The 27851-nt window shown below is 48.7% G+C and overlaps 1 protein-coding gene across 4 annotated transcripts in view; it reads left to right on the top strand.

Annotated features, from left to right (window-relative positions):
• CEP164 (centrosomal protein 164) overlaps nt 1–27851 on the top strand; it is a 72125-nt gene that overhangs the window by 35620 nt on the left and 8654 nt on the right. For all 4 annotated transcript variants that reach the window (XM_074936930.1, XM_074936931.1, XM_074936932.1 and 1 more), the window contains 16 exons: nt 3978–4196; nt 9363–9494; nt 11771–11987; nt 14151–14228; nt 14471–14602; nt 14954–15076; nt 15777–15920; nt 16123–16206; nt 17295–17363; nt 19060–19238; nt 20042–20168; nt 21358–21425; nt 21923–22130; nt 23344–23451; nt 24651–24765; nt 26189–26554. In XM_074936930.1, the coding sequence (XP_074793031.1) occupies nt 3978–4196; nt 9363–9494; nt 11771–11987; nt 14151–14228; nt 14471–14602; nt 14954–15076; nt 15777–15920; nt 16123–16206; nt 17295–17363; nt 19060–19238; nt 20042–20168; nt 21358–21425; nt 21923–22130; nt 23344–23451; nt 24651–24765; nt 26189–26554 (2369 nt within the window). The remainder of the gene's footprint in view (nt 1–3977; nt 4197–9362; nt 9495–11770; nt 11988–14150; nt 14229–14470; nt 14603–14953; nt 15077–15776; nt 15921–16122; nt 16207–17294; nt 17364–19059; nt 19239–20041; nt 20169–21357; nt 21426–21922; nt 22131–23343; nt 23452–24650; nt 24766–26188; nt 26555–27851) is intronic.

The following is a 27851-nucleotide window of genomic DNA, read 5'->3' on the forward strand; positions in this document are numbered from 1 at the left end:
GAGAGCAGTGCAGTTTTTTTTTTCCCCTTGAGCCTCTTTCAGGCCTCATAACTTTGCTGCCCTTTGAAAAAGCTGAATTAAAAACAGATTGGTTTCTGTTGAATTTTTGGAGACCCTATTGCTTTCTATTACTGGAGGCCAGAAAGCTTCCAGCACATTTATATTGCTGATTCAGGAAAATACTGGCCCATAGGTAGCATGTTTGTTTGAGCCAGTCACTGGTTGGTTTGCTTTAGCTGGGGAAGGGGTGAAGCTGGCTACGTAAAATAACCGGTCCCCAATCCCGCAGTCCTGGTATAAGCAATTGGCAGGCAATGTGAGTGCGTGCAGACTGCAGAATCAGGTGACGAGACAAATGAAGAGAAGGCCGAGCTCTCTGAAAATGGAGGTGCAGTGGAAAGAGCTCCGTTTTTGTGCATGTTACTTGTGTATTTAAAGAACCCCAGCTTTGACCTGGTGAGCTCAAGTGGCTTTATGACTGAATTACATTTTCTTTTTAAACTCTTGACTCTTTCTCTGTTTTCCTCCCCCCCCTCTTTCTTTTTCTGCCCCCATGATTGCTGTTCACCAGAATATTTGTGGGGAAGCCTCAGCTTTTCCCTGTTATAAGCAGACTTCCTTCTGACTCATGCCACACTCACCTTCCTTTAACTCTAAACGTGAGCCCACTTCATGGGCTGTGAGCTCATTTATGGAAAAGAGGGAGAGCCAGACTTTCCAAAGACGCTGGCTGCTGGGTTCTTTCGAACACATGGCCACACAAGCATGTGTTGTCATAACATGTGGCCTTTCTGCATTAGCACAGTGGGAAGGTGCTGCTGCTGGAACTGGTGGAAGCTCACATCACCCAGACACCAGTGCTCCCCCAGCTTGAAGAGGTGAAAGAGAAACTCTTCTCCCTTGCCCTCTTCTGCACAAGCTTGAGGACCAGGGCGTCCTTGTGAAGATCAGCAAATTCAGGCGGTGGCTGGATGAGAAGGGGAGAGCCTCTTGCCTCCATTCCCCCAATGTAGGTAGTCACATCAGAAGCCCCGCAGCTGTGGGAGGATGGTGCAGGGAGAAAAGCAGTCACTTAGGTATCCTCTGTATCCAGAGGCTGATCTTTACCCCTTCCACCAAGGAGGCTGTGCTGTGTGTCCGTTCGAGAAGCTGAGGCATGAAGAGGGGAAGCTGCTTTCCTAGGTCACTCAGCATGGAAGCAGCAAAGCCAAGACTAGAACCCAACTCTCCTGAGCCCCAGTCGTGTTTGGTTTAATGGTTTCTTTAGAGGCATTACTGTGGTGCTGTGCCCAGTGATAGCTGAGCAGTGTGTCCTTGCTGCTTCCCAAGCAAGAAAGCTGCTTTTGGTCACAATCCAGGCCGAGCTGAGAAAGGATATGCAGGAGCTTTTTCTTCCCTCTCTCTGTGTAATGGTTGTCTCAATGCATTCTCATTCCGCTTGAGTGAAGAAGCCTGAGTTTCAGAGCCCCCAAGCTTCCTCTGAGGTCCTCACCTCGAGTGTCCTTCCAGGGTTATAGATAAATCACTGACTAGTTATTACCTGTACCAGGGACTTTGCTGCCCAAGCAAACCAGATTAGATCTCGGGGCATGGCAGAGACCTGGAAGAACATTGAGGTGTTTCCCCTACCCTTGTCTGAATTAGTCTGGCACTTTGGTTAATCATCTTCTGCCTGTAACTGTTCTCTGTAGAACTGGTGCAGCCCGGTCAAACCTGCTTGTTTTCTAATGTCCCCTGTGACCTGAGGCCTCCTCCCACAGTGTCACCTGGCCAGTGAGAGGGAGGGCTGGCGTTGCATCATGAACTGGCAAGGAACCCACTGTGTGCTTTGTGGTTGGGGGATCGGTGGTCTTTTTGCAGAACCCTAATGGTTGGAGCAGCTCACTGGCTAGAGCTAACTTTGCCAACCTCATGTATAGGTTACCGAACTGGAGGGTCAAGGTTTTGCATTCATGGGCTTTTCTCTTTGTTCTTGTTTTCTTGTGGCCCATTTAGGTGAAGGTCCAGCTGCCCTGTGCCAGCTCAGGTGCTCTCAGTTTGGCCAATTTAGAAGGCAAGACAGCACCTGGGGCTATAAAGGATCAGGGTGAATCAGAGAGGGAGGAGGTCCTCGAAGAGAGTTGTAGGAGGTTCCTGGAGGAAAGCTGAAGGCAGGAGAGGGGTTTGCCAGTTGGCCTCCCCAAGGCTGAGACAAGGGCTGGAGCGCTGGTGCTGAAGGCAGCAAAAAAAGCAGAGGGCCTGCTCACTTCTAAGCCAAAGAGTTACAGCTGAGGGCCGTGGAGGAGCTTTCCCACTGACATCTCCACACTGGAGAGCTGGACCCAGGGGACCAGTGAGGGGGCCAAGGGGCGCGATGGGCGGTCCCTGGTGCGGATGATCTCCCAGCAGAGAGGCTGAGGGGTTCCCACTGGGAAGAGTGCATTGCAGTCCAGCTGTCCTGGCAGAAGGACAGGAGAGGATCGGAGAAGAACCTGGGTGTGGTGGAAGACGGTAGAGTGCAGTAAGTCCTAAGTCAATGGACTAGCTATTCTGGGACTTTAAGGACTACTTGCACTGGAGGTGACAAACGGTCTGCCTTTTGGGGTGTTTGTTACGGACTGTTTGTACGATGTTTTAGTAATAAACTGGCGCCCAGGAGGGGTATTTCTGAGGCAAGAGAGTTTGTGTGGTGTTACTGGGGACCGTGAAGGAGAGAAGCTGAGGCAGGCATGCCTGTTTGGTTGTGGCCTGCCACAGGAGGGCGCCTGGGGCCGCCTTATGAAGCCATGTGTTCCACCTGGAGTTCTGCTTACTTACTCCCTGCTGCCTGATCCGACTGTGAGGCTTATCCACTGCTCGGTTTCCTGCTTACGCTAGAGGTATTCCGTGTGTCTGTTTTTCACAACAGAATAATTGTTCCCCAGAGGTTACTCTGTTATCCTGCCCATTCAGCCGAGACCTTTCTGGCCTATATGGAAACAAAAGGCAGCTGCCAAATCCTGCTCCTCTACGTGAGCCATTCTCCGAGCCCTGGCCAAATGGGCCCGTAGAACATACGTTGTCATACTATAGTCTCTGCATAAACTGCAGCTTAGAGCCTTTGGCCTTTCAGAGTGAGCCCATTGTTCTCCAGGCCGGGCTGAGACTCTGCCTCTTCCCTTGTCTGTTTGCCAGTAGTGCCTGGAAGTTCCAGCTGCGGCTGCATGGTCACCAAGCGCTTTCCCCCCGGCCTGACTCTCGTGCACTGGGGTCCTGGCACATCTTGCAAGCGAAGTGGTGATGGGCCAGTACAGAACAGGAGTAGGCGACAAGCAAGGGATACCTAGATGCTACGGGAGGAGGGGCCTTCCCTGCCTCCGAATTGGATTCAGTCCGTGGTACTTGGGGACTCTTGCTGGAGGGGCTGTCTTTGGAAGGAAATATAAAACTCATGCCCTGGCTGCATGTCCTTTATACTTGTCGAGGGCTCTTTTTGTAAGCGTTGCGGTATTAACCCTGGTGCGCTGCTGGTTAAATTCCAGCTTGGTAATGACATGCTGCCTCCCTGAATTCCCCCTGCCGACCCTACTGGATACAGGGCAAGTGGTATAATTGCCAACAGAGAGTTGGGTGGGAGCTTGATGTGAGAATGGCTCAGTTCTCCAGTCGTACTGAGAGGAATATCAAGAGGATAAGTTGTATGGCGAAGCGCATTCCATCTCTTCTCCCGCCTCGGTGCTTGCACCCACCTACACCACTCTTCTTCATCCCTTGTCCTGCACAGCTGGTCAGCTGCAGCTGTGCTCCAGTCCAGAGGTGGCTACATACCAGTGGTGGTGGCAGTGATTTCTGGGAATCCCCTCCCTACCTCACCAAAGTGTGTTGAGGGGTGCTTAGCTGGCATTTGTACATGGCTTTGAGATCCTTGCAGTGTAGGTGGAGTGGTACTGTTCTCATTGCATTAGCCAGTTCTCTGTTATCCTGTTTTCAAGACAGCTTTATTTTTTTTTTTCTGGCAGACAACTTGGGGAGGAAATCAAGCAAGTGGTGTCCTTGAACTGGCTTTCCGCAGAATCCCTGGAGGAAATAGCCAAGGAGCAGGAGCAGGAGCTGGAGCAAGAAAAAATGCGTTTACTGCAAGCAAAGGAGGAGAAGGTTCAGCGATTTCAGGAGGAGTTGAGGCAAAAGGAGGAGGAAGAAGCTCAAGTGCTTCATCAGCAGAAAGAAAAGTCCCTCCGGTAATTCCCTTTCATACTCTAACTCCTCCCCCACCCCTCCAAAACCTTCCCCTGCTGTGACTCATTGCTGGAGACCCCACGCTTGTGCTGTACCACACTCTGCCATCCCTGGGATCTTGAGGTGTCTGCGAGCGACTGTGCCTCCTGTGCAAAAGAGACTGGTGTCACTTTGCCAGTGCCTTGGGCACAGGGGGACTGGGCTGGGATTTTTGGGTGGAGACGAGTGAGGGACTCGTTTTGCTTCCTCAGGCTCTGTGCTGTGCATGACAGTCTGTGCATCTCACGGCCAATAGCGTTCCCCCATAAACACTGCTTATGGACATGATGTAAATCCTTGAAGTGTATGTGCAGAGTGTGCATCTGTGTCTGGATAAAGCTCTTGGTCTTTCCAGCATAGAGCAGGGAGCCTTTTCCTCCTAGTCCAGCAAGAAGAGCTGTGATCCGACACAAATGTAGCTTTCAGCATATGCACCTGTCTCTCAGGTTGTAAACCTGAGTAAAGTATCCTTCTCTGTGCTCAATGGTTTACAGCATGGCAGATGTTCAAGCCTAGGCTAAGCAACGGTGATGGAATTGGAAATTGGAGCCTCAGGGCACATGGGGTTACTCCAGGAGTGCCACATGCTGAATTCCCAGGTACTTCAGAACAAGGCTTTTAGGAGTGGGGAATGTGGCCAGTTAAATGTCAAAGCCCGGTCAGGCTGCCTGGGCTTGAAGGTTACCCAGGGAAGTGAACCTTGTCAGAAGCTTCAGGTTCTCTGTTTAAAACTTTCAGTGGTGCTTCTGCACTCGGCCTCTGGGTTGTGTCTGTGCTGGTTCTGTTAAACATGCTCCTCGCAGGATGCTGAGCAGGCCAAGTAGCATCTTCATGGGCAGTGCTGTGGGGAATCTGAGAAATGTCAGGCCGGAAGGCACCTCAAGAGACAACTGAGTGCACCTCAAGAGACAATTGAGTGCAGTCCCCTGCTCTGAGGCAGGACCAAGTGAATCTTCTAGACCATCCCTGACAGGTGTTTGTCCAGCCTGTTCTTAAAAACCTCCAGTGACGGGGATTCCACAACCTGCCTTGGAGCCTAACTCCCCTTCGAGTTAGATGGCTTTTCCCAATATCTAATCTATATCTCCCTTGCTGCAGATTAACCGACTACTTCTTGCCCTGCCTTCAGTGGACATGGAGAACCACTGATCCCTGCCCTCTTTAGAGCAGCCCTTAGTGTATTTGAAGACTGTTCCCAGGTCCCCCTCAGTTGTCTGTGCTCAAGACTAAACGTGCCCTGTTTTTTTCCCCTTTCCTTGTAGGTCAGATTTTCTAAACCTTTTATCATGTTTGTTGCTCTCCTCGGACTCTCTCCATATTACTCACTTTTTTCTTAAAGCGCAGTGCCGAGAACTGGACACGGCACTCCAGCTGAGGCCTCGTCAGTGCCTAGTCGAGGGGCAGTCACCTCATGTGTCCCGTGTGACATTCCCTATTAACACACCTGAGAACATTAGCCTGTTTGGTAACTTATGACGCTTTCTGAGGGTGCCTGGGACTGTGAGTTACTCTGTTACCACCCCCTCCCCCCTCCAACTCAGTGAGGCAGGCTGTTTTGTGGCCACTCCCTGATCCTGACAGCCCTTCAGTCACTTAAGCACTCTCCTCTGGGCTCTGCCAGCCCTTGGAGTGCTCCACTCTCCGAATTCCCCAGAATCATCCCCCTGTAGTGTCCAGCCCCGTCCCAGTAATGAGCAGGTTTGCTGTTCCTAAGGGAGCTGTACACACACAACGGATTCAGCAGAGTATCTGCTCCTATGTAACAGCACAGCACTGTACTCTACTTATAGTGAAAACAAGTAGTGTTATTAACAAAGGTTAAGCTTTAAGAGATAGTGAGCAAAGACAATAAGAACAGCAAGTTCCTTTTAAAACAAAAGGTACAACATGTTTCTTAGCATCTACACGTAACTTTCAGTCGGCTAAAATCCTCGTCTAAAGCAATTTCTCACCTATTGCAACCTCCCAGTGTCACTAGCCATCATGGCCAGGATCCATCTTTCACAAATGCAGAAAGTGCTGTCCTGTTCTCCTCAGTGATGAATAACAAAATGTCGTCTTTGTCTTCCTCTTATACCTCCAAAGTTCATTGTCTTTATACCCCAGAGAGCGAACAGCCCCTGGGGTTTGGTCTCTGGTGTTTTGCGCGTCCCTCTGTTTACTCCATATGCAGATTTGGCCTACCATGTTTAATTTACATTTGTCTGAGACTCATCGCCTATCTGGAAGAAACCTGTTTGTGAGCTCTGCCTTAATCCAAAATGCTTGCAGCCCTGCCCTGCTTGCCATAGTCCACAAACTTTAAGTGTACTCTCTATGCCATTATCCAAATCATTTATGAAGATACTGAATAGAAATGGATCCAGGACAGATCCCTGTGGAACTCCATTCAGTATGCCTTTCCAGCTTGTGTGTGAACCATTGATGACTAGTCTGAGAGCAATCTTCTAGGCAGTTGTGCACCCACCTTACAGTGGGTTTGTCTAGGCCAGTGGTTCTCAACCAGGGGTCTGGGGCCCCCTAGGGGGCCTCAAGCAGGTTTCAGGGGAGCCTCCAAGCAGGGCCAGCATTAGACGCGCTGGGGCCCAGGGCAGAACACCAGGTCCCTGAGCCCCGTCAGCTGCGGCTGAAGCCTGAGCAATGTATCTTCGTGGGAGCTCATGTGGCAAGGAGCCCTAGGCAATTGCCCTGATTGCGACCCCCTAACGCCGGCCCTGGCTTTTATATGCAGAAAACCAGTTATTGTGGCACACGTGGGCATGGAGTTGTTATAGCATGTTGGCGAGGCCCTCAGAAAGAGGTTGAGAACCCTTGTCTAGGCTATTTCTCTAGTTTGTTTATGAGAAGGTCATGTGAGACAGTATCAGAAACTTTACTGAAGTCAAGATATATGACCTGTACTGCTTCTCCCATATCCACAGGCTTGTTACCATGTCAAAGAAGGCTATTAGGTTGGTTTCACATGACTTATTCTTGACAAATCCATGCTGACTGTTACTTATCATCTCATTTTCTTCTAAGTGCTGACAAATAGAAAGTTTTTGATTATTTGCTCCATTATCTTTCTGGGTACAGAAGTTAAGCTGACTGGCCTATGATTCCCCGGTTTGTCCTTATTCCCCTTTTTATAGATAGATGCTACAGTTGTCCAGTCCTCCGGCATCTTTCCTGTCCTCCACGAGTTCTCAAAGATAATTGATAATGGCTCAGAGATCTCTTTGCCAATTCCTGAAATATTCTAGGATGTATTTCATCAGGCCCAGCTGATTTGAAGACATCTAATTTGTCTAAGTAATTCTCAATTTGTTCCTTTCCTATTTTAGTCTCAGGTCCTACCCTTTTTACTCTGATATTCACTGTGTTATCTGACCACTGCTAACTTTGGGTGAAAGCTGAAACAAAAATGTAATTTAAGACTTTGGTCATTGCTGCGTTTTCTGTTGTTGTCTTTCCTCCTCATTTAGTGATGGGCCTACCCTGTTCCTGGTCTTCCTTTGCTTCCCAGCATTGTAAAATGCTTTCTTGTTACCCTTTATATTCCTAGCTGTTTTAATATCATTTTATGCCTTGGCCTTTCTTATCTTGTCCCTAAACGCTTGTGGTGTTTTGTTTTATATTCAGAATTTGCAATTTGACCTATTTTCCACTTTGCGTATGACTCCTTTTTTTGAAATGCAAGTCATTGAAGATCTCCTGGTTTAGTCAGGGTGGTTTCTTACCATACTTCCTATTTTTTCCTTTGCATTGGTACAGTTTGCTCTTGTGCCCTTAATAATGGCTCTCTAAAAAACTGCCAACTCTCCTGAACTCTTTTTTTTTTTTTTTCCCCTTTGACTCGCTTCCAGTGGGATCTTACCTATCAGTTCTCTGCACTTCAAGAAGGCAGACTTTATCAAATTAATTGTATTTATTCTGCTATTTCCCCTCCTACCATTCCTTGGAATCATGAACTATATTGTTTCGTGATCAGTTTCACTCAAGCTGCCTTCCACCCTCACATTCACAACTAGTTCCTCCTTGTTTGTCAGAATCAAATCCAGAACAGCCTCTCCTCTGATCACTTCCTCCATCTCTTGTTGATTTCAGACCAAGTCTCCAATTTGTCAGCATCCTTTTGGAATTCTCATCCTGCCATCAAAAGTGCTTGAAATGCCCTCCCAGCTTGATGTCATCCGTACACTTTATAAGCATACTCTCCCCTCCATTATTCAAGTCATTAGTGAAAATAGTGATTAGTGGACCCAGAACTGACCCCTGTGGAACCCCACTAGATACACCCTCCCAGCTGGATAGTGAACCAGAGGTAACTACTCTTGGAGTAGTCTTTCAACCCGTCTTGCACCCGCCTAGTAGTAATTTCACCTAGACCACATTTCCCTAGTTCGTTTATGAGAATATCACATGGGACTATGTCAAAAGCTATACCAAAATCAAAATATCACATCTACAGCTTCCCGCTCCTTCCCCTCTGACCCTCCCCCGCCATTCACTAAGTTAGTAACCCTGTCAAAAAAGGAAATTAGGTTGGTCTAGCATGATTAGTTCTTGACAAATCCATGCTGGCTATTCCTTGTAACCCTATTGTCCTCTCGGTGCTCATAAATTGATTGTTTAATAATTTGTTGTTGGAGGAGTGGAAGATGGAGCACCCAGAGGAGATGGGGAGAGAAGACAAGGGATTTGTAGTAGAAAGGGTGCCTGGAAGCAGCATAAAAAGAGTTTGTTGCGAGAACACAAAGCCCAAATTGCTGCTAATGGATCCAGCCAGCCATCTGGGGACATCTTTTCATTTTCAGCTTTCACAGCACTACGTGACGTTATTGAAAAAAGAGCTCCTGTCGCAGGAATTTCCTGTTGGAATCCAGGGACACGCTACCCCACCCCGGGCCTTGGATTCTTTAGGCTATTTTGAAAGAGTGCTGCAGAACTTTGAACCCTCCCAGGTTCTTTTGTGCCCAGGAGCCAAATTTTAATGCATAAGGACAACAAATGGGACTCCAATTCTTGGGAGAGCTTCAGACAGGCTGATAACACCTACAGCAACCAGCATCTGATCTATGGGTCTCAGAGGGAAGCTGGTTAAGGTTGTTAAAACCTCTGAATCTCTTTTCCTGCTGCTGGTCATGCAGGTCTCTTAAAGAGGAGCTGGCGAAGGCTTCTGAGGAGGAAGAGCTGCGGATGAGAGAGGAAGAGGTCGAGAAACTCTCAAAGCTACGAGCCCAGATCAGCTCAGAGACTGAGACAGAAAAGGAGAAAATAAGGTGAAAAATTCAGAGCAAGCTGTGTAAAGCTGTGGGTGTGAGCCTTCCCTTTGCTCCCTGTAAATAGAAACCTGGCCCGCTATCAGGCAGCAGAGTGGCCACACTTACAAATGTGCAGTTACTGTAGATGATGCCCCGGCTAACTAGATGGTTTAATCTCAGTATTGACAGGGTTCCCTTATAGTAAGGACTGGGGAATACTCATAACACTGCAAACATTGAGGTAAATGTATCTGTTTATGTGTGGCAAAACTGGCCAGCTTTCTTGGTGCCCCTTGTACTTTCTAAAGCAGAAGAGGTCAGTGGGTATGGAAATGAGCAATAGCAACATCATATAGGAGAATGTCTTTGTAATGTGTATCTTCTGATTTCTTTTGGATGGCTCAGCCTGTCCGAGTATGTCTACATAGCCAACAAAACAAAACAAAAAGAAAAGGAGTACTTGTGGTTAGAGACTAACCAATTTATTTGAGCATAAGCTTTCGTGAGCTACAGCTCACTTCATCGGATGCATACTGTGGAAAGTGCAGAATATCTTTTTATACACACAAAGCATGAAAAAATACCTCCCCCCACCCCACTCTCCTGCTGGTAATAGCTTATCTAAAGTGATCACTCTCCTTACCGTGTGTATGATGATCAAATTGGGCCATTTCCAGCAGAAATCCAGGTGTCCTTCCCCCCCCGCCCCCACACAAACCCACTCTCCTGTTGGTAATAGCTTATCTAAAGTGACCACTCTCCTTACAATGTGTATGATAATCAAGGTGGGCCATTTCCAGCACAAATCCAAGGTTTGACCCAACACTCTCACAGATCTTGGGAGACAGGCCAGTCCTTGCCTACAGACAGCCCCCAACTTGAAGCAAATACTCACCAGCAACCACATACCACACAACAGAACCACTAACCCAGGAACCTATCCTTGCAACAAAGCCCGTTGCCACCTGTGCCCACATATCTATTCAGGGGACACCATCACAGAGCCTAATAACATCAGCCACACTATCAGAGGCTCGTTCACCTGCACATCCACCAATGTGATATATGCCATCCTGTGCCGGCAATGCCCCTCTGCCATGTACATTGGTCAAACTGGACAGTCTCTACGTAAAAGAATAAATGGACACAAATCAGATGTCAAGAATTATAACATTCATAAACCAGTCGGAGAACACTTCAATCTCTCTGGTCACGCGATTACAGACATGAAAGTTGCGATATTACAAAAAAAAAAACTTCAAATCCAGACTCCAGCGAGAGACTGTTGAATTGGAATTCATTTGCAAATTGGATACAATTAACTTAGGCTTGAATAGAGACTGGGAGTGGCTAAGTCATTATGCAAGGTAACCTATTTCCCCTTGTTTTTTCCTACCACCACTCCCCCCCCCCGACGTTCTTGTGAAACCCTAGATTTGTGCTGGAAATGGCCCACCTTGATTATCCGATGAAGTGAGCTATAGCTCACGAAAGCTTATGCTCAAATAAATTGGTTAGTCTCTAAGGTGCCACAAGTACTCCTTTTCTTTTTGCAAATACACACTAACACTGCTGTTACTCTAAAACAAAACAAAAAGGTTGTGTGGCAGAGGGTCTCGGCGCCCAGGCTGCAGCCCAACCTTGAATGTCTACACTGCTCTTTTCAGCCTCACAGCATGGCCCGACTCAACTGACCTCGAGTCTGAGACTCCCTGCTGCTGCTTTACCCCCTCCCTCCCATAGAGACCTCTCTTTTGATGACCTGGGGGCTGAGAATGAACACCCCCCCCCCCCCCCCGCACAAGTGAGTTGCACTGTCCCTTGTGATTAGGATGCTTGAGGAGATGGTTGGATTGAGTAGACCTCTTCTCTAGCTCTTTGAGGGGCATCAAGACTAATGAGAATTGGAGGAGACAGGCAAGGGCAGGAACTGAAAAAACATGAGCACAATTTTCATCTCTACTCTTTATATACATAGAGAGAGAGAGAGGCGCGCACGCACACACACACCCTGTATTAAATGTAGACTACAAATAGTCTAATAGCTGCCTTTGTTCTTTGCCAGGCTGCCTAATTATCCATTGCCTAATTATCCATTGCATACATTCTAGGTAACACGTTACTTGGCTCATGTTTGAGAACCCGAGTTTGTTTTTGTTCATGTCTTTAGGCTTGCAATTTGCACTTGTACCATGTATTCCTATTGCAAGCTTGGATGCTAAATGAAATGCAGTATTGCAATATGACTGACCTATTTACCTGTGTCGTCTTACCGCTTATCACAAATCTACCAGGGCTGAGCAAGAGGCTGCACTGCAAAAGCTGAGAGAGGAATGGGAGTCGCTTCAGAAGGTGGAGAGGGAGAGCTTGGAGGAGAGGAAGAAGCATGTTTTGGAGATGCTGAAGGTGGAAGTGGAGGAAGCGCAGCAGAGAGAAGCGACAGAGCTGGAACAGGAGAAGGAGCGAGTCCTGAATGAGTTAAAGGAGAGATTGGAAAGAGAAAGAAAAGAGGTGAAACTCGCATTTTTACCAGGCAGAGTCAAAACTGAGAAGGCTTGTATTGTATTGCCAACCCCATGAGATCAAATAGCACCTGCATGAGCATTGGGCAATAGTTTTCTATAAATGCTGATACTACAAAGTGCTGGGGAACATAATGGAGACGCTTCTAATCGTTTCCTACCAAATGCATGGTCCTTGGGGCAGATGTCCAGGCGATGAACCACCTTATAATCTCAAAGACTCCCTGGTTTCAAGACCTATTGTTCTTTACGTTTGGTAAGAGGTGCATGCTGGGTCGGGCAGAAATCCTTGCCTGCAGCTGGGCCAGGTGAAGACTGACTGTACCTGTGAGAGCTGTGTGAGTAGCCGCAGGGTGTAGGCTGGGGGAGAGTAATTGGTTAGGGGTGTCGGGAATCTCTCGTGCATTCTGTGATGCACCAAACATGCTTGTGGGCTCTAAGCACTGTAACTGGAAATAGTGGGATAACGCTTAGCCTGCATAGCTGCACAAGCTGAGTAATGGTGAGACGTCTCTGACTGGAACAGTCTTGAAAGAAGTGGGTGGAAACCCCCTTGATGTTGAAAAATCAGCATGGAGAATACATTATGGTATTGGAAGGACTAGGCCTGACCTAGGCAGTCTCTTCCCATCTCTGATAGCTTCGATTCTAAATAACAGATCTCTGCTTTCAAGTGTATCGTTTTAGTGAGGCTTTTGGCACAGTCCCATATGACATTCTCATAAACAAGGGAAATGTGGTCTGTGTGAAATTACTAGAAGGTGGGTGCACAACTAGTTGAAAGATTGTACTCAAAGAGTAGTTACCAATGGTTTGCTGTCAAACTGGGGACACACGTGTGGCCAGGCCCTGGAGGGCTCTGTCCTGGGTCTGCTACTCGTCAATATTTTCATGAATGACTTGGATAATAGAGTGGAGAAAATGCTTATAAAATCTGAGGCTGACATGAAGCTGGGAGAGGCTGTTAGCGCTTGGGAGGACAGGGTTAGAATGCAAAACAACCATGACAAACTGGGGAATTGCTCCAAATTCAAGAAGATGAAATTCAATAGACAAGTACAAAGTATTACACCTAGGAAGAAAAAATCAAATGCCCATCTACAAAATGGCCAGGTCGTAGCACTGTTGAAAAGGATTTGGAGGTTATAATGGATCACAGACTGAATACGCGTCAACAAGGGGATGCAGTAGTCAAAAAGGCTAATTTCATTCTAGGGTGTAGTAACAGGAGTGTTGAAGGTAAGACACAGGAGCTGCGAGTCCTAGTCATGAGTTCTGTTTACATGGGCAAACGGATTCAGATGAAATGAACCCTTGCCTGGCCAAAGCAAGCCATTTTTCCCAGATCTGGATATGCCCTCCCTCTATCTGTCCCCCAGAAGGCTCAGGCAGCCATTGAAATTAAGGGTGCTACTGTGACAGGCTCTTTATTAGGTCCACCTGTGCTCATTAACAGCCTTGATGAGAGCTGACAGAGGGCAGCTCTAGAGGAAGCCAAAGGGGAGCAGGAAAGGGCTAGTGGAAGCGGTGGCAGAGAGCTAGGAGGCCCAGGCAAGGCAGAAGACTGGGAAGCTGTAGCTAGCTTGAGGAAGCATCTGCAGGGAGCAGCACCGGCTCCTGCACATAGTAAAGGGACTGTTTGAATGATAACTCAGCTCTGGGAAGGAAGGCTAGGAACTCCTGTCTCGAGGAGAGAGAACTGTTTTGAATTCTGAAACCAGTAGCCAGATGGGTGAAGCTGGTGTGCAGTATGAATCTGTGTAAGGCCTAAATAAACTGAACCCCAGAAAAGGAGTATTTTAATTATGACTGGAGTGTTATGGTGAGTTATCGAGGAACTCCGTGTGAGAAGGGAAACTCAGGCCACTAGAGGGATGGTGGAAACTCTGTTACCATCCCCATAGGGTTTGTTTTTTTTTTAAAAAGAGAACTAGTCCCTTGTAGCCAATGCGCTATTCCAATAGTGTGTCTCATTGGTGGCAGTAAATTCAGGACACTCCAGATACCTTGAGTGCAGCTCAGATTGGAAAGGGTATGAGCCTTGCATGTTCTCAAAGGTTATGTATAAATCGCTGATTGAAACAGGGCATTTGTACATCACCTTCACATGAAATGGGGTTTTTCAAGCAGGACTTTGTTGACTCTCCTGCAGGCTGCAGAAGTGCTAGAGAAGCAGTTTGCAGCTGAGCTCCAGGAGCTAAAATCTACAGCAGAAGAGAAACACCAAAAGGTAAAAGCCAGTGTTGCTAAAACTTATAATAAATCTGTAATAATTCTGCACTTAATAGCTTCCCTAAATGTCATTGGTGCAGTTTCTTCCACCCCCGAAAGGTGATTCTTATCTGGATCAGCACTTGGGCATGCTCCAGTCAGGGAGAGGCGAGCCTGAGTACACTGATTTTTGCCATGCTGTATACAGTGGGGTGGCCATATCTGAAGGCCAGAATGACTCCCTGGTTTCTTTTGTGGCAGGTTGTTTCCAGCCTCCGGAAGCAAATAGCAGAGGCCCAGAGGAGTGAGGAGGCCCAGCTGCATGAGGAATTGGAGAGAGCAGAGCAAAAAGTGCAGCAAAAAATGTATCGAGTAGCAGAGTTTGAGCGAGAGGTGATTACTTTTGTGCAACAGCCTTGGAGGTCGATTCCCCTCTCTTGCCCCTCCCCCGCATATGCATGCTTAGCCGTGGTTGTGAGAGCTTGGTTTAAAGTCTTCCTATCTCGTGGTGGAGAGGTATGCCATAGATCAGGTAAGTTCCATACCACCTGCAGACTGAGTTTCTTACCTCTATGCTTACCCCTGCACCACCAGCCGGACAATGAGTGCACCAGGGCCGCCCTAATCTCAGCGCTGAGATGCCTCAGCGTTGCTGGAGCAGCAGTGCATGTTGGGAATTGCTGCTTTGGGGGGGAATCGTGCCTTACCGTGATGTAATGCGGTCTGCCTCTGTGACCACTGCAGCTCAGTGAGCTCATGAAAGAGAAACGCCAGGAAGTGGAGAAAGACCATGACCGGAAAATGGAGAGGATGAAAGAGGAGCATCAGGAAATCCTGGCGAGGATTCAGGATCAGTACGAGGAGGAGGTAATGCTGCTGAGAGCCACAGTCAGCCTGTAGATGTCCTTAGCGATTGGCTCATTGTCCCAGAAATAGTTACCAGGAGCCCCATAGTGACAGTCCAGATCTGCCCCTCGTACAGCAAGTCTAAGGGTTGGAACCATGCCAGGTGGTAGATGGCCAAGCCAGTCTTTTTCCATTGAGCAGCAGTATCACAACCTGGAATGAGTCTAGGGCCAAGGCTCTGAAGGAAAGTGTCCCGGATGACCTGCCGGAATGGGTGTGCCTCCTTTGTGTCTACACCTGACTTGTGCATGCACACGTGGATTTTTGCACAAGAAACAAGTGCACAGTTCTTTGCAGATGCATCTGTTGTGCCTCCATCAGAAAACTTGGCCTTGAATATCTGTATGCCTCCAGTTTCGGATTACAGAATCACTAATGGGCATGTGTAGAACTGTGTGCTCCCTAGGCAATGAAAAGGTGATTTCCTCTTTCTCTGACCTGTTTCTCTCAGTGTTGCCTTGCCTGTAAGAGATTGTGGTCCGATCCAATTAATCCGTCTGCTTCCCAGACTGTTCGGTGGTGGGTTGCTTGCCCACAGGGTGGGGGAAACAGTGTGTGCATGTCCGTGGGGGTGATGGGGGAGAGAGCACATATGCCTGTGACGTTGCTATAGACCTCTACACCTCTGCTTGCTCTTCTTTCTTGGTTTTGCATCTGGGAGGAGAGAAAGCAAAGAGCCAAGAAGCTCGAGGTGCTGAAAGGGGAGCTGGAGCGCCTGAGACAGCTCCATGATGGGGAGCTGCGCGCTTTGCAGAAGCAGCTGGATGAGCAGCTCAGTGACTTGTGGCAGAGCCACAAGGCGAAGGTGAGTGGTAACTTTCATTTCTACCATAGCTACTGTCAGCTCTGCCTGGAATAGACCATGGTCTCTGTCTCCATGAGCATGTGCACTGCTCTCAGGAGACCAGCGTGTCACAAGGTCCAGTTTTCAGAGATCGTTGCTGTTTTATCTTGTGGTGAAGTTTGGCTCAGCAAACCCCTCATGTCAGGCTCCTTGTTCTGCACAGGAACGAAAAGTCCAGGAGTTGGAAATGGAACTCGAAATGCGAGCAAAAGATGCCAAGGCCAGATGTGCTCAGCTGAATCACCAGGTGAGTCAGTCCTACAGGGCATTTTGAAAGTTTCCTAACTGGCACCTCTCATCTCCCCCTATTCCGTGTTGGGGGGACTGGTCAGTGTGCCTAATTGCACCCATTAAAGTCACAGGAAGAACTGGGGAGCAGAACTGGGTCAGTGCTGAATGCCCCTGGAAATCCCAGCCTCCATGTATCGTGCCCCTCTTTATCAGAGCCAGTGCCTTGGGCTTTCAGCCTTGCTTTGGGGGAATACTTGTGTAGGGTAAGGGGCCGCGCAAAGCCTGGTGTCATGGAAGTATGTCATTCTCAGGGTCACTTTTGATTTCGGACCATGTCCTATTCCCCACCTGTACTGCAGGGCAAAACTAACAAGCAATTTCTGCCTTTTGGAAAGCAAAATGGGCTCTCTTCAGTATGAGAGAGAGAGAGAAGGCCTTCCTGTTGAGCTGGCAGAAATCTCTGGCTATGTGTCCCTGGCTGGCAAAAACCTGAAGTCCTGGATTGTTATAAAGGCTATAGATACTTCTGCTTCTATTATCTCTCGATTTGATAAACAATATTTGAGAGAGGATGCTTGGGAAGGGAAGGGAAGGGAACTGAGCAGTGCTGGAGGTGGAAAGCTGTGTGGCTGCAGGACAGTAAGATGCTACACTATGGGGAATTCTTCCATGTCTGTGTAGCTGAGCAGGGCAGTCTGCTCTTCCCACAAGCAACAGCAGGTTTCAGGCTCCATGCTTGCTGAAGCCCTGGGAAAATGGAGCATTGGGACATTCTGAAGGGCTTGCGTTGATTAGCCAGCCCTGCTCTCAGTGCCATGGAACGTAGTTGGTGTCGTGGGGCCAAGCACACAAAGGAGGGAGCTACCCAAACAGCACAGTTTAATTTCACATTCAAAATACTGGGGAAAGGTCAAAATGAATGGGGAGAGATCAGTGAAAGAGTGGAAACATTGCTGAAGTATTTCCCAGTGGCCTTGAAAGCTGGGACTGTGTCATGCCGAGACTTGACCCCAAGACCAACAGTGTTCTAGAGTCAACTTGCTTCTGTGCCTTGTGTCATGATGCTCCAGCATTCACTGGTTTGCTCTTCACTTCTCTATGCAGGAAGAGGCCATGAGAAAGAAAAGGCAGCAGCTTCTGGATGAAGAGAAACAAACTGAGCTGCAGAGAAATGTACGTATGCTCCAGTTCTCGGAAGGAGCTGCTGCCCAATCATTCGTTGTATGCGTGAAACACTAGAGCAGATCAGCACAGTGGCTTTAAAAAGAAGCTCAGAAATAACTCTTGAGTCCTAGATCTGAACACCCCCCTTACAGTTCTGCTTCAGAGAGGAGCGCTGTATTGTTGGCAGACTGATTAGCTGGGAGTGCATTTCATCATGGTGCAAAGGGACAGGTTACTGCACACGGCTCTGCTTTATGGAGAACAGGGTTTGCTTGTCTGGACCCACGTGCTCCTTGCCAGGAACGAGGAGGCTAACTACTGCATCTGTTGCTTTTTAATCTCACTGGGTTGTGAAAACTCCAGCCTCTAACCACTCTGTTAATTTTAGAACGTCCTGTGGGTGGGTGAGACGAGGCCGAGAGGTTGGCTGATGGCACCATGCAGTGTGAGGGGCTAGCTTGAACTGGAGCTAGAAGTCTCCAAAGCCAAGCTGAGGAACTGCCCGCGGAGTAGCTTGGACACTCCTGGGAAGCACGTTGACTCCCTTTCTCTGCACGTTCCCAGAAAGGGCTGGGCATGTCCTACTGTCTGCCTGCCTTTGCCTGCTGCTGATGGGCATTCCACATGTTATGCAGGGGTGATGGTGCTGCAACTCCAGTGTGGGCTTTGAGGTTATTGCAGGTGTATGGGCAGGAGTTAAGCAAAATCGAGTGGTTGTGCACCGCGGAAATGGCTCCTGGAGTTACACCGTAACCTAACTGTCTGCTATGCTGTGAAGGGTATGCACAGCAGGGAGGGAGACGGGTGCTTAGAGTGGGCAGAGGGACATGGACAAGGAGTAATGGGGTAGATCTGAACAAACGTAAATGCATGAGGTATCGAGGAAAGCTTCCGAACATTGAGATTTAGCAGATTGCTGCTTCCTCCTGGGAGCGATGAGAGCACTGCACTGCAGGGGGCAATCCTCTGCTGACCCCCGAGGAGGAGGAGGACTAGATGGGACATGGTTTAGCTCTTCCATCTCCAGTGCTATAGTTTACCCATGGGGGAGCGGACACCAATCAGGCCATCTCTTGGGAGGATGCATTAAGCATGTGGCACAAGATGGGATAGACATTGTAGGCAGATGAGGACAAGGCCTCCATGGAAGGAAACCAATGGGTCGGTGTCAGTGTGAGCCGTTCAGGCTCCTCCCCATCCCGTGTTCCAAAATGGAGAACAGAGTCCGTGCTTGTGTCAATTACTTGGGCTTTGCCTCTCCTCTCCTCCTGCAACGCCAGGAGATGGCTGCAGTGCATTGGGAGTGAGGGAGAAGGATGAGTGTGGGCATGACAGCTGCAGGAACCCTGGCTGCTGAGCTTCAGTCTGAACTACTGCAGTCAGGTTTGTAATTTCCCCTGAGTCCTCCATCTTGCTGCCAACAGCATCCAAGTGTTGTATGTACTAGGCATAATCCAGGTCTGGAACCAGATTTCCCAGCAAGCTCATGGCTGTTCAGATCTGGAGATTCCAGGTCGGGGCCATTTCTGGGTATGGAAAAGCAGGGACAAAGACCACACAAAAACACAGGTTTGAAGAATGTTTTGTGCACACTTAACTTCCATTGCCCTGCAAGCTCTGCATGCAGCACTCACGTCTCTTGCATGTTGTGTGCTTGTATTTCTGTGCTGGGGAAATGAGAGAGTGATTTTAATTTCACTTCCAGGAAGCTGCTTCAGCTGCTCAGCTCCGCCTAGAGGCGTCTAGGAAAGAGCATGCTGACCTTGTGGAATCCATCCACCAGTTGCGCAGGACTCTGGAGGAGCTTCAAGACCAGAAAGCTGAGCTGGAGTCCCAGGTGGATCTGTTGCAGACCCGAAGCCAAAGGCTGCAGAAACGGATCAGGTGGGTGTCCTAGAGATGGTCTCTGATGCTCGTATTTACACACCCACCCCACCCTCTGCTGCTGACCTTCTTAAATGGTGGTACTTCAGATTTGTGCCAGATTTATGAGGGGCATTGTTGCTAGATGTTAGAGCAGGGTGCTGGGGGGTAGAATTCCTGCTTTCTGTTCCTAGGGCTGCCATGACTCGCTGTGCAAGGTCGGTTTAAGTCACTTAACCTCTGTGGGCCTCAGGTTCACCCTCTGAAGCATGTATCTAGCATTCATCTTCCTCAAAGCTGGCTTATGAGGAAATGTTCGTAAATGCTTTGAGAACCTTGGGTGACTGACACTCTAGAAAAGACCTTTCTGAGACCTCTGGGTGGCATGCTTCCTTGTTCCTGTTTTTAAGGGTGTATATTGGCATAAACCAGCTATTGTCCCAAGTAGCCAGTGGTCTTTATTACATTAAAATATTCGTGTAGACCTGATATTTACTTTGTTGGACACAAACTCAGTAGTTTATCCAGCAACGCTTCTCAGCCTGTAGCTGTAGGACCCTGTGTTTAAACAGCAGTAGGCAGTGTCCTGGCTACCCAGCCTTACACCCAGGCACCCTTCCTAATGGCCTGGATCTGCAGAGCATGAAGTCCCTGGTATTTTCCCTTTGGGAGATTTTGAGCAGGAGCCAGTTTGAAGTGTTCGAGGAGATTTGATTCCTGCAGAGTGTTGTGAATTCTTGTGGTAGCATGGCTCTGTGTCCCTGTCTATTCTGTATGTTGATGACATATTTCCCCCCACCGCACATTGTGGACATCTGTGACAGTGAACTGGAGGCCGCAGTCAAGAGCCAACAGGAGACCCTGAAGGAGCTGGTAGCCGAAGACAGCATGGCGTCTCCCAGGAGGGAAGCTGAGCTCCACATCGAGGACCTGAGAGAGACGCTTCAAGCTGTGAGTAAAAGCCTGTGCATTTGAGCTCCCCATGGAGGTTGGTGTGTGTTTGTGCCTTTCAAAGGCTCCCAAATTAGAGGGACTGTGCACATAACTCCCTTAGGTCCCTTTGAAAATCCTGACGAGGTTCTTTGCTGCCTGTTCTGGCTCATAGATGCAGAGATGGGTGGTTATTGTTGCAGGTGGGAAGGGTTACTCGTTTGATTAAATTAAGGGAAGCAAAGTCTAGTGACAGAGGACACAGGACAGCAGCCAGGAATCCTATTTCTGGCTCTGCCTAAGATCTGTTCCATCCCGGCAGGCAGCTCACTTCATCATTTTAATGATTGTTCGTACAGCGCTTTGGGTTCCTGAATGGGAGAAGCCACTGCCATGCACGGTGTTATTAGTCTGTTTGTTCATTTGTCTGGTGCTTTCTTCATCCCATTTATATACCCCAGGGAATGTAATCATAGAGCGTCTCCCAAAGGTCACCTGTTCCACTAGATCCTTGGCATTTCCAAGGTGATTATTGCTGGTCCTAGGCTCCCCTGAGGTCTTGGGTGCTATCAGTGTCTGCTCTAAGGTGCTCATATTGAGCACGCAGTAACGATAGCTGCTTCTCTGATTCCCATAGCTGCGTGTGTTTCAACAGGCAGAGGACTCCCTGAGTCTTTTCAGCAGGGCAGTGAGATACCTGGGACTGGATTTCTTGTTTCTTCATTTTGATGTGGACAAGGGCTTTAGTGTATCATTTGTGTCACTTCAAAGCAGTGAAGTGTTGCATTGAAATGCCCCTTTCCAGAGCCTTACGGTTCCATTCCCTCCCCTAGCCCCCAAAGGAACAGATCTGAACTCCTAATTTACTCCTCTTTGCTGACATTATTTGCAGGGGTTTTGTCCTTCAAAATAGAAAAGGAATGTGTTGCTCTGGTTTTGATACCTTTGTTGTGCATTGGCTGGGGAGGTTTGGGGTGCTCTTATTCAAAAGTGGGCTGGGGAACTTGGGGAAGAAAGCAGCTCTTGGGCAGGGAAGGAGATCTTTGTTTTTTAAAGTGTTCCCATAGAGAGACACTCCTCTGCACTGGGCTATTCCTAGGGCAGTTTGCATGCTGCTGTCATTCACGCTCTATACTCTCGTTCTCCTGGGCTTATGAGGTTCTTCCTTCATTCACATATTAATTGATTTTGAAATGTTTAAACCCTCTAGCACTCCTCCAGAGAGCCTGCTTCCTTAATCTCGCACAGCAATGAGGATGGTGACTTCCAGCTTAATAAGTAAGCATCAGCACACAGGCCATTTTGAAAAGTGCTGTCCGTGCGGTTGTGTGTAAATGTAACACGTTGACAAGATGCTGTCTAAGGAGAAGGTATTGTCAGAGGTGCAGTATGGAATGCACAGCCCAGGAGAACAAGGCTGAGTGCCGTGCTGCCCTCTGCCACAGAGCATCATGACTTGATGGCTTATAGCACCTGGAATAGTGCAGCCGTCAGCGGATGAGTCAATGAATTGCGGGTCATGGCTGGTGTGCAAGGCTGTTGCAGCTACAGAAGGGGCCTGGCATGCTTCTTGACTGCATCTCTGAGGCTACGTTGTGCAGGAGAAGCAACCCTGTTAACTCTGAGGGTTTTTATCATACTTACCCGGTTTATTCAAGTTGGGTAGAAAACCAGCCTCCAAAATCGCTGGGAAATTCCTGATGTCCGAGAGCAGCACTGACACGTTTCCAGGATAATGGCCTTTGAAAGCTCTCTCCCTCGATTCCTTCCTGCAGTGTCAGACACTACATTTCTGCAGAAGGAGTCTCCATAAGGAACGCCAAGGAGTTCCTGGTGCGTCAGACTCGCTCCATGAGGAAAAGGCACGCTGCACTGAAAGCTGCAACGCAGCAGTGGCGTCACACCATGCAGCAGGCACGGGACGCGGTGCAGGATCCGGGTGGCTCTCAGCTCTTGGAGGACGTGCGCCGGAACTTGGAGGAGGTGAGCTGGCAGCCCTGTGTTCTGAGACTCAGGTGGCATTGTGGTTCTGGCCCAGGAGTGGGAGCCCAGCGACAAAGCATGTTCTTGTCTCTGCTATGAACTTCCTGTGTGCTGTTGGCCAAGCCACTGAGCCTCAGGTTTTTGAGAGTGGCCCCTGAGTCTGGGAGCCCAACTTCAGACAGGCAGGACCTGACTCTTCTCAGAGATGTCGAGCACCCACAACTGCACTTGATGCTGGAGATGCTCGTCCTCCTGGAAATCAGCCCCTGTGTGTCTCAAGATGGGCACCCAGAGTTACCGTTCAGCTATGCACATCATCTTCCTCATCTGTGTGACAGGGATTAAAATTCTCCCCTGCCTCTCAGGGTGGCCGTAGAGATTAATTCATTAAAGTTTGTAAAGCCCTTTGAGCCTCTGCTAGAATGTGCAATGTGGTACTTTTTATCACCTGAGAAGCTAGCTTGATAAAAACCTAACTCCATTTCATCCTAAATGGATGAAATACGTGAATTTGGACATTCTGTAAAATGACAGATCCTCCAGAGTGTTGCCACATCACGGAATCTTCTGCAAATTGCAAAGGAAGGGATGAGCAACTCATGGTAATTCTAGTGCCCGCAGTTCTGTAGCTGTGGTTTTGCAATTCTTTTACACTTCTTTGCGGATGGATCCTAAAGCATTTGCTAAATGAGCTCATACACAGACTCTAGACCGGAATCACGCCACGGCCTCTGGTGTGATGCTTGCAGGCTGCTTCGTAGTGCTCAGCATCCCTCCATAACGTTTGGAACAGGAAGTGAAGAAGAATCCTCTCTCTAGTGTGACTGAAAGTTAGGGTCTGCAGGATGTAATTACTCAGATTGTAATTTGGTCGGGATACCGGGGGGTTAGTACCTCAACTGTTATCCACACGCTGCTATGGGATTTCCAATGAGAACAAGTGGCTGGCTGAAAATGTAGAACCAAAGCAGTTGGCTTTGTGGAAAGGGCAGGTTGGGAGCTGTAACTTTCTTTTGTCGAGAAGCATAAGAGTTTCCCGCACCCTTCCCTCCTGTGCTGTTAGGTTTGGGCTGTGTTGCGACTCCAGGATCACCATCTTCTGTGTTGGGTTAAAATTATTTAAATGATGAAAAAATCCAAATCAGAAAAACCGATTATTTCCCATCACTCTGATTAAATTCTCCTCCCTGGCTGGGTGGTTGCTCCGCGGCAGGAATCAGAGCAGCTGGACAAGATGAAGTCGGCCATGCGGAAAGGACAGGTGCTGCTGAAGAAGAAGGAAGAGAAGCTGAGCCAACTGGAGTCTTCGCTGCTGGAAGAGGTAACTGCCAGCATCTCAATCACTTGGCATTAACCAGCCACACACCCACAGAGCAGAGTCCAGAGAAAGCCAGATTCGCTCCCTGATGAGGGGACTTCATAGGGATTTCGGTTCCAGTGAGGGACGTTTAGTTGAAGGCTGAGGGTTGGTGGCTGGAGCTGGATTGCTTTGCGAGCTGGCTGGCATCGGTTTGCCTGTGTGTGAGCACAGTGGGGAGAGGAGGCTGGTCACAGGTCTGCAAGGAACTACAAACCAAACTGGAAAGATTCCACATGATTCACTAGCTGTATAGCCAAGAGGGGCTGGGGGATGGAGGGCTTCTCTGATGTGAGCAGCTTGCCAGGCAGGCTTCTGTTTTTAGTTAAGAAGCTGAGTGGAAAAAGCACAGTTGTTAGAGCAGAATGCATGATTCTTCCTTCAGAATTAGCCCATGAGGCTAGAAGTGAGTCAGTTCTGGCTCTGATGCACTAAAAAATAGAAAAATCCCATTTTCGTGCTGGTTAAACAGAGGTTATATTAACTGTCTACATGGGTGAGATTACAGATACTGTACTTTTCCCTTGGCTTGCATGGTACCTGCTCACCATTTAATTGTGTGACCATGGGGTTTCTGTGGTAAGTAAGCAGGAAAAATACTTGGTTATTGGTGTCTTCAGAAGCCGAGGACACGTTGGCTAGTGAGTACTGTTAGCCAGTAGGCCATCCTAGATGCTAAGGGAGGTATCTGGGAGCCAGTGCTCCTGGACAATGTTCCCAGCTCTGTCAGTGACTTGGGTGAGTTCCACAGGCCCAGGGTCAGTGGGAGATTTGAAGAGCACAACATCTTTGAAAGTCAAGCTCTTAATGGAGAGACCTCCCTGCTTACTCACCTCGTGCTGGGCCTTATGATTTCTGACTCCAGGGAGTCACTGCCGAAATTGGAATGTTCAGTCCCCAACACAACCCACCCCCTCCACAGACTGAGCCGTCTCCCTTTGCAACACTCCCAGCCTTCGCTGACCCAGGAGCAGGGAACCACGTTTGTACTGCTATCTTCACATGTTTCATAACACTCCAAGCGCAGCCTGTGAGAGCCGTTATGGGATATCTAGCTTGGAGTCACAGAAGCTTTAGACCTGGTTTGGTTTCCAAAGGGACAGAAGCGTGTAGGAGATCATATTTTATTTTCCTCTACTGTAAATATTTCCTTCTCTTGGCAGCTTTCTGATGAAGATACGCTGAAGGGTGCTGCATGTAAAAAGGTGGTAACCTTTGACCTTAGTGATTCAGAAGACACAAACAGCCTGAGCAGCACAGATGTATCTCAGCACAAATGTAAGGGTTCAGTGTCTCTTGTAGAATGCAACGGGCCGCATTTCAGAGCTTTGTGCATTGTACCCAATATCTGACATTCTGCATCACCACACCCCTCCCACTGTGTGTTCCTGGTCCCTGCCTTGTCTTGTTTTCGCTTGTGCCCATTAAACTCTAAAGCATGTAGGACAGGTGTGCTCTTTATGCCAGCACTCGAGGCACAATATTTTGTACCAAGAATTGTTCCCTGCCTGTAGCACTGTGTGTATGTGGATTATGAATGTGGCTTAAAAAACATGGTTTTCACTGTGGTGCCAGAAACCTTCAGCCCTCCCCAGCGATGCTAGAGCCAGGCCTATTGCCCTATTTCTTGGTGTCCGCCAGTCCAGTTTGGTGGACTGGGTTTCTTTCCTCTCCCTGTCTCCTTGGCAAGAGAGGCTGTTGCAATCCCAACAGGAGCAAGGCACAAGGGATTGTTCTTTACTGTCCCGTGATTAGAGCAGTGTGTGTGAATAGCGGAGCGCTCAGTAAATGGGTAACCATGCAGGAAGACTGTGCTTTTTCCAGAGATGCTGGCCAGGCTGATGGCTACGAATTCATCCTCATTTACAAAAATAAAAATTGAACTATCTGTAAGAATCCAAAAAGTTTTAGGACCTTCTCCCTGCCTAGAATGAAGGTTTTCATATTGATAAAATCCCCACAGTCCTGCCTCTAACCTTCCCACAGCACCAGGTTTCTTTGTGATGTGCACCTGTGGAGTGCAATCCGTCCACTCTGTCTCCCTGCTCAGTTTGTGTGCAGTTTGATTATTGAAACATCTCACTCCTGCTGTTCCAGTATTTCAGAGTTCTTGTACATTTCCGTGTAGTGAGCAGGCTTTGTGCTGCTCTGCAAAGAGCTAGCCATTTGCAGGGGAAGTCCACGCGCTACAGATGGGTGGCTGTCGCGGCGCCCAGTGGAAGTGCACTCGCTGCTCTGGCCCCGCTCATAAATTTGTAGTGGGCAGGAAGGACAGAAGCGCACTTATGCTTGTGCTGCAAGCCATATTTCAGCTCTGCCATCCCAGTGCTTGGTGTCCCTTTGTATCCTCCTTTCTCCATCAGAGTTTAATCCTTGGAATCTCCAGGATCCTGTCCCTTTTCATCTCACTTCCCCAACTTCCTCTCCTCCACACCACACCTGACCAGCCTTCTCACCAAAGTTTTCTGCTCCTTGACATGGAACTGAACTGCCCCCTTGTCTCTGCAGCCAGACCTCCTTCACCCGCTTAGCTGAATATATAAAGTTCAGCTTCTGTGAAGCCTGGAGACAGAGTGCATGGGAGGATAAGGTGCTCTTGGTGGGGAGATGCAAGAGAATGGCGCTGCCTCTGAGGATAGACTCAAGGTCTCCTTTAAATCTTGTCCCTCTGTTGATCTGGGTTTTCTTTTTCTTTGACTAGTTGATTTGAAACCAGATGTCCAGTTCCCTCAGCTCGACAAGATCCAGCACTTGACCAACACTCTGCAGCACATCACCGCTGAGCTGAATGGGGTCCTTGGCACCTTGGGCTCTCTGAACCATCAGCAGCCTCCCCTCTTCACTTCTGTGCTGGTGCCGATGCCTGCTCTGCCCAGTGATGGAGTTCCTCTTTCCGCGTACACCTCCTTGGCAAGAGTCCAGGCTGCTGGCCCCATCGTGCCTCCTGCTGGGATTCCTTTGGTTAACCAGCAGGCATGGAGTACCGGTTTGAACTCCAGCCTCTCTTCTACGGCCGGTCAGTCAGTAGACAACATGCTGGCAGAGAAATGGCGCAAGTATTTCCCAGGTAAGGGTCTGCTGCAGTTCCGCCTCCTTCCGGGTTTGCTTATCATGTCTATGGCCATTGATTTTGTGCTGTCACTTCTATGCCAGGGTGCAGCAAAGTACCTCTTACGTGTTGTCCTGTGGGACTGCTCAGTAAGGGAACACACCCCATTTGACCAAGCTGAGTGAGCTGTCTCCGCTCACTCCCTGGCACTGCACGATCTACTCGACTCGCCCTTCATCCTCCCAAGGCAGATGAACTGAGCTCCATGAAAAGTCCTACGTGGGCATGTTATGAATGAGCTCATTTAAAAATAAAACAAGATCCCATCTGTATTGCACGGATGCTAGTGATGCCATGGCCCATCCCATAATGTCAGCAGGAATCTTGGTGTCCTTGGCCACAGTTCTTCTTTTCTGCTCTGTCTAGTGATTTCCTGCATTTCCATAGCATCTCCGCTTCCTCCAGGTATTTAACATAGAAACAAGGTTCTCTCTTCCCAGCCTGTAGGAGAAATGGCCTGAGTCATTATGATGGATTTTGTGTGTGTGCGCGTGGCACCTCGTGGGAAAGGCAAGTCAAAGATGTGAGTGTCGTTTCAGTTCTGAGTACCGTGAAGTCCCTGGTCTCTTATCTCTACTGGGAGCAAGTTTTATAACCTTGGTCCAGCTGCCGTGATAGTCTGTGTCCTGCATCCCAAGCCTTCCCCTGGGGCTGACAGTTCCTTTGCTCTGCAGGAATGTACCTTAGGGGGAGGCCGAGGTTGTAGAAGGAGAGTTGTGCCCCAAGTAGCCAGAGCCAATCCCACGGAGTACTTAGAATGTCAGGACAGAGGCCTTGAACTGGACTCTGTTCAGCTGGGCACCAGGGCAGCATGTTCACAGTGGTCTGTGACGCTGAGCAGATGGGCTGCTAGCCTTGTACCAATTGTCAGGGCGTGCGGCTTCACTCCTAGATACAAGCTGCAAAGGCCAAGCCTGGTGAACGTGAGCACATGGGTCAGCATGGCCAAGTCTGCCTCTGACAGGACAGAGTGCAATTTGCTGGCCAGTTGCAGGTGGAAGGGGCCTATTTAGAGCAACCAGTAGCAGCGAAGGATCCAGAAGGACCCTGGGGGTGGGGCTGCTGTTGACTGACCTAGCAATTTGCAGGTAAGTGCTGATGGCAGTAAGAAATGTTACAGACGAGTCAAGTTCTTTAAAGCTCTCACTCTTCTACCAGCATCACCTCAGTCTTGTCTGGGTTCAGCTGTAGCCAGGTGCTGAATTCAGCTCGCTGTTGATAGAACTGTTGACGTTCTACGTGAAGGAGACGTAGA

The sequence above is a fragment of the Natator depressus genome, chromosome 22 (genome assembly GCF_965152275.1).
Source record: "Natator depressus isolate rNatDep1 chromosome 22, rNatDep2.hap1, whole genome shotgun sequence".
NCBI classification, from domain to species: domain Eukaryota; kingdom Metazoa; phylum Chordata; order Testudines; family Cheloniidae; genus Natator; species Natator depressus.